General features: G+C 36.0%; 1 protein-coding gene across 1 annotated transcript; it reads left to right on the forward strand.

Moving 5' to 3' along the window:
• The first annotated feature begins 351 nt into the window (after positions 1-351).
• On the forward strand, positions 352-3,959 carry LOC132312017 (large ribosomal subunit protein uL23). The gene is made up of 4 exons (XM_059810224.1): positions 352-409; positions 684-728; positions 2,779-3,142; positions 3,770-3,959. Exons 2-4 carry the CDS (start codon positions 716-718, stop codon positions 3,852-3,854), a joined length of 462 nt encoding a protein of 153 aa, XP_059666207.1. The 5' UTR covers positions 352-409; positions 684-715; the 3' UTR covers positions 3,855-3,959.
• The last annotated feature ends 2,986 nt before the right edge of the window (positions 3,960-6,945 follow it).

Here is a 6,945-nt window from a genome sequence, read left to right on the forward strand (position 1 = left end):
CCTCCTCTTTTTCACTCAATTTTGGACCAATAAAAAAATTTTGCCTGAAGGAATGCTTGCTCTTCCATCCCTTCCTCTCTTTCTTTCCCTCCAATCAAATGACAAAACTTGAAAGCATGTTCCATCCCTTTTTTTTCAAACAAAACATAAATTCTTATCTGCATTACTTAACAGAAAAAAAAAATAAGCCCAAACTTACAAGAGAAGCAAAGCGACACGATTTAACACACAGCCCAAACTCACAAGTTGATCTACTTCTTTGTATGTCGTAATGGGCCGGCCCATATTCAATAGGTGAGGACCAAAATAGAAAACAGAAGAAGAAAAATAAGGCTATTTCGGTAATTAAGCGACTATATAAGCTGTGTTTAATTCTTTAGAACCCTACTCGACAGCCGCTGCAATTCAGGTTAGTGTCATTTGTTCTTCGATTTGCTTTAGAATTTTGTGTTAAAGCTATAGATCACTCCCAATATCTATATATATATATATTATACGTATGTGTATCAGGATCTGTGTATTGTAGATCTGTATGTTGGTCTGTATTTATCGAATGCGTAGTTCGAAAATGAATCAGAAATTTTGTTAGAGATGTTGTAATTGAGTCGATATTGAATCTATTTTCAATTTCAAAGTACTAACAATGTTCATTTTTGTGGTTGTGATTTTACTGGTTTAATTAGGTTAGTCTGGGCGTGTTTAACAGTGATCACCAATGGCTCCTAAAGGTATGTATTGAAAGAATTTCCTATTCTTGTGTTATATTGGTTTATAAGGTATTAGACGATAGAGAATTAGGTTTCATTTCTTTTTCTTTTTCTTTTTTTTGCCATTTTAAGACTTCACGGATTATTGGTGGGGTGGTTTTGTAATAGGCCTCTTTAATGAGTAATTTGTTGTTGACATTGTATGGATTAAGAAGCATTAGCTGGTGGAGAGATATAATGAGTAAAGCAGTTGTTAGTTTGTAGTTTGCATATGTGCTTATATTCCCATTTCAATAATTTTTTTGAGGGAAATAAGAAACTCAAGAGTTTTTGAAGCAATGATCTTCATTGTGACCATTTTATTTTAAAAATCTGCCATAGAAGAGGGACATGGTCGGGACCAGGGGTTAGTGGGTTACTATGTAAGAGAAAAAGTTAAATGCTTTACAGATGCGTTGAACCTCAATCCTTGTGCAGTTTCTGTTCGTCTTAGTAAGAATGAGCATGAATTGTGCTGGACAAGATCTATGAGAAGCACCCAAAATTTGACCTAAAAGAAAATAAATTGGACGCAATTGGAGACGTGGGATAGGAGTGACATGATAATTCTGGGTCATGTATTTCTATGTTGAAAATAGGATATGGTTTAATGCTAAACATCTCCAATAATTGATTGGGAGTATATGCACATAGTAGAAAATTTCTGGATTTTGTGAATTATGTAGACCTAGAGAATGGGACGTGTCCCAGGAGGAGTATTTAGAACTAGAGAACACTGACATTTAGGAAGCACGGACACTTCAAAATGGGCGAAGAATCCATGTCCGACACGTGTCGGACACGGACACGCATCGGACATGCCCCGACACATGTCGGACACGCCAAAAAACGTGTCTGGAATTTTTTTTATTTTTTTTAATTTTCGGACACGGCTCGGACACGGCTCAGGCAGCTCGGACACAGCTCGGACACACTTTTCTGGATTTTTTTTTTTTTTTTTAATTTTTAATGCTGATATGTTAATTTTTTTTTTTTTTAATTTTAATGCTGATATGTTCTATTTTTTGTTTTGTACTATCCTAAAGATGCTGATATATATATATACCAACATAAAGATGCCACAATTCGCCGTTTCCGTGTCCTAAAGATGCTGATATATATATATATACTAACATATCAGTGATATATATATATATATATATATATATATATATATATCAGCATTAATAATTTTTTTAAAAAAAGCATTAATAATAATTTTTTTAAAAAAACACTGATATGTTTAGGTTGGAATATATATATATATATATATACACTATTCGCCGTGTCCGTGTCCTAATTTTTTGGGATTTGCCGTGTCACCGTGTCCGTGTCGTGTCGTATCCGTGTCCGTGCTTCTTAGACGGACATATTCCCCCAAGAGGATTATTTAGAGCTAAATAACATGGACACGCCGTTAGCAGGTCTTTGCATCTGACACGATAATATATGGCTAGGAGCCTTGGACTCTTTCATTAACAAGCATGCCCTTCTCTAAGAAACTTGCGTGTTTATTAAATACGTCACTGTGTCTGTGTTTGTATCCTGATGTTTCGTGATTTGTATCTGCTGTCTATTTGTACATGTTATACATGTAATATGTGAACGTATCTTTTCTTCTTTGATTTAGATATTGATGTTTAACTAGGACTTGTATTATTTAGATGGACATTGGGGCAATTGAAGGCCTGTTTAGTGCCATGATTGTCTATAATGCAATCAGGTTCTGATTGAAATCCTTTTATAAGCAAATGCTATTTCAAGTTACTGTTTGGGTTTACCTTTTTATTTTTTAATTGTTTACTGGTTGCTGCTTTTGAGGTCATAGTGTTTCGGAAAAAAAAATAAAAATAAAAATAAGAAGATGGCTAAAAGTCAGCCTCCGTATGCATGAAAGTTAGGTCCTGCGTCCCCTGATTGAGCCATTGGTTATGTTTTAGGAGTGAAACCTCTTTTGCCCGATTGTTTATACATGGCTTCCCTGCTGTTGTCTTGCTGTTTTACGTATTGTTGAGCTTTCATTTTATTACAGCTGACAGTACAAAAAAGGCTGATCCAAAGGCACAGGCCTTGAAGACTGCTAAGGCTGTGAAATCGGGTTCAACTATCAAGAAGAAAGTTAAGAAGATCCGAACATCAGTTACCTTTCACCGGCCGAGGACATTGAAAAAGGACAGGAACCCCAAGTATCCACGCATCAGTGCTCCTCCTAGAAACAAGTTGGACCACTATCAAATACTCAAATATCCACTGACCACTGAATCTGCAATGAAGAAGATTGAGGATAACAACACCCTAGTTTTCATCGTTGACATCCGTGCTGATAAGAAAAAGATTAAAGCTGCAGTGAAGAAGATGTATGACATTCAGACCAAGAAAGTGAACACTTTGATCAGGTAGCCATAATATTAGCACACTTATCCACCGACAAGATTTTATCTGTTCTAGAAGTACTTCAACACACACTTCCCATCATACTTAGTATGGTCTAGAACTGGTACTAGTTGTCAGGATTTTGGAGACAGGTGGTATTATTCTTTTGTTCAGATTTTTGCACTCATTGGAGTTGTTTTATGAGGAATGAATCTTTTGGTAGATCAGTTTGTGCAATTCAGACAAAACACTTGCTCGGTTTGAGTAATCAACACCTTGGCATTGATTGAAATATCAATAATCTGAAAATGTAGTTCACTTTCTGTCATCCCCCCCCCAAAACCCCAATATTTGCTAGAACTGGTACTAGTTGTCAGGATTTTGGAGACAGGTGGTATTATTCTTTTGTTCAGATTTTTGCGCTCATTGGAGTTGTTTTATGAGGAATGAATCTTTTGGTAGATCAGTTTGTGCAATTCAGACAAAACACTTGCTCGGTTTGAGTAATCAACACCTTGGCATTGATTGAAATATCAATAATCTGAAAATGTAGTTCTCTTTCTGTTCCCCGCGGCAACCCCAATGCTATTTTCTTTTTATACGGCATTTTTCTGAACCTGAATAACCCTCATTGTATTCTTGTGATTCAGGCCTGACGGAACCAAGAAGGCTTACGTTCGATTGACTCCAGACTATGATGCCTTGGATGTGGCCAACAAGATTGGCATTATCTAAGTTAAACTTGAATTGTCTTGTTTTCCTTGTAAAAGACATTTTATTTCTCTGCGACAGTTTTGCTAGTTGTGTTGTCTTTTGAATAGCAATGCAGTTTTTGTTTGATTTGCTGGATTTAAATATTTAACTTTGGAACTGTGTGGCACTTTAGCATTTACCTTCTTGAATGTGTTGCATTTTCCTCCAGTTTGTTTCTATAGTGAAATTATTGCTGAAGGAAGATCTATTTATCAAAGGTTGACCAAATCAGAGGATCTGAAAATGCCTCTTAATGATTGGTCCTTTTTTTTAGCATCTCGGTGTCTAGCTTGAGTTAAATACTGAGAAACAGATTTGTGAAGCACACTTTTGTAGTTGGTTTTATGTTTTGGTTGAATTGTTCTGAGATTAAAGCTTAACTTTTCTTCCGATTGTTGCATTGAACTAGATTACACTTTGGGTATTCTGGTTTTTTCTTTTTTTTTTTTGGTTGTTACAGCTTTAGGTTTTCTTGTTTGGAACAACAATAATGTGAATAAATACTTCCATGCCTACAAGAGGTTAGGTTGGAAAATGGAAGTTAAAATCCATCCCCATTTAGTTTTTAGCCTTGTACAAATATGATTTTTTTTTTTTTTTATATATATATTTTTCATGATGTGACTAGGAAATTTATGAAGTTTATATTTGTTAAATATTTGGTGATATTGAATCTGTTTTTTTTTAAATATATATATTTTTTGATTTTGTTGAGAATTATATTGAGATGTTTCAATTATCTTTTTCTTGGTGAGATGAATTTGGAACGAGGATGTGGTGTCCCATGCCCACTCTGTCAACATCTCTGTTTAGGTAATAAAAATGTCAACTTGAACAACTGGGTTAAGTTTAAGCTAAAAATTTTAGACATTTATTATTATGTTATTAGTACTCCCTCCGTTCCAAAATAAGTGTCATGCTTTCTTTTTTTGTCTGTTCCAAAATAAGTGTCCATTTTTTTTTTTCAAACAATATATTTCACATCATTCCAAAAATGTCTTTTGAATTTAAATTTCAAACTTGAATATTCAAAACTTAAAAGGGCAAGTTAGTAATATTTTAGACAGACAATATATATTTCACATGTCCCCTTAAAAATTACTACTCCTCATAAGTAACACTTATATTGGGTGGGACGGAGGGAGTATTATTTAGGTTTGGCTTGAAAAGTTTTTGTTTTTGTTGGAGACCTCATTTTATTATTATTATTATTATTATTATTATTTTGACACCAAGAAGCAAACAATATCATTCATGAGAAACGAGATACAGTCCGGAAAGAGAGCATCTAACAGCAATTGGGGCTGATGCTCAACTTGACGTCACCACATTCCTTCTTGCTCAACACATCAGCTACAACGTTTCCACCACAAGGAACCCAAACATGAGAAGAGCCCTACATTCTTGCTCAACACGTTAGCTACAGCGTTTCCACCACGAGGAATCCAAACATGGGAAGAGCCCCACAGTCCTTCAAAAGAGGTTTAACATCATTGAAAATCACCGTTAAAGCTTCAACAGATACCTGCAACTTCATCACAAATTGAGAGTCCCCTTCAACCACCACATCATAGTTGCCTCAGCTTTTAAGAAGAACAAGAGATTCTCAAAGAACGAGACCTTCAGCCAGCGAAGGACCACTAACATTGTCAAGAAAAACCGAGGCGACCTTAATGGGCTGGCCAAGATGATTTCTAAAGATCAAACCGCCTCCACAGGCCTTCTTAGATGAATTAAAAGCAACATCAAAGTTGAGTTTTAGAATAACCACATCCGGCGTAGTCCACGTCTCGCACGTAGAAGCAGGAGGAGGGAGAAGAGAGAGCATCCGATTTTGCCAGGAAATTTCCTTGAACTCTCAAAAATTTACAAGAGCTTTATGGGTTGCATCGAATGGATCCCACCTTTTTTTGCTTAAAAATAAGGTCATTTCTGCATTTTCAAATAGTCCAACAAATGAAGGCTGCCAAACTGGTGCAGTCATCGAATCCTCAGTCTTGTTCCAACGAGCACAAAGATCAACCCAACACTTTCGCCATAATATGGGGAACTGGCCAAGAAAGTCAATCTTAAGAGGGGTAAGCTTCCAAACCACACAAGCAAAATGACATGTAAAAAGGAGCTGGTCTACCGCCTCGACATAGTTCTCACACAAAGGGCAAGAAGACATCTGAGAAATTCCACGCAATAAAAGCTTGTTGTTCACTAGGATTCTCTCGTGATGATATTACCATAAAAATAATTGAATCTTCTTGTGAGAACGAAAACCATAACTGTTTCCACATGAGACCTCTGACCGCATCAAAGCTACATCCAACATCTGAAAATTTGTCCGACTTTTTGTTGATAACTGATAGAGCAACATGATAAGCACTCCTAACTAAAAATTTGTCATCTTTTGAGGCACCCCAAACCTTACAATCAGCACTCCCTAAAGAACTTAAGGGAATTTGAAGGATGAGCTCTTTATCCCACTAGTAGAAGAGCTGACCACCAAACCATAATTCCATTTGTGAGTGGATTGATTGATAAGATCCGCAATAGAGGAAAAATTAACCCCATAAATCTTAAATGTAATAGCAAAATTAGAGGCATCTAGAAGCCAATTATCCTTCCAACAATTGACCAGCAAATAGTTACCAATGCGCCACTTCATACTTCTCTTGATGACCTCTCGATCCGAAATGATACTTTTCTAAACCCGAGAAACACCGGACTAGTTTAAGGCATCAACAAAGTTACAATTTTTGAAATACTTTTTTTTTTTAAATAAAAAAAAATATTTGAATAACAGGGACTCATCGCCAATCTCCATCCTCCATGCTAATTTCACGAGGAGAGTCTAATTGAAAGCTTCGACATTCTTGAAGCCTAAATCGCCATTACTTTTGGATTTGCAGATTTTTTATCTCAGCTAATCCAATTGAGTTTGTTGGTCCTTTCTTCACCACTCTAAATTTTTAGAAAAATGTTGTTTAACTTCTTGCAATTCTACTTTGGGAGCTTAAAACATTGCATAGAAATGGGTTGGGAGTCTTAAGAGGACCAACTTCACCATCACTTCCCTACCAAC

Source organism: Cornus florida, unplaced genomic scaffold, assembly GCF_030987335.1.
Source record: "Cornus florida cultivar Cherokee Brave unplaced genomic scaffold, ASM3098733v1 CherokeeBrave_3.0.0_Hap2_Chr06, whole genome shotgun sequence".
NCBI classification, from domain to species: Eukaryota; Viridiplantae; Streptophyta; class Magnoliopsida; order Cornales; family Cornaceae; genus Cornus; species Cornus florida.

Coding starts and splice junctions, on each gene's coding strand:
- LOC132312017 (XM_059810224.1), top strand. Junction 3,143..3,769: donor AAAGTGAACACTTTGATCAG/GTAGCCATAATA, acceptor CTTGTGATTCAG/GCCTGACGGAACCAAGAAGG.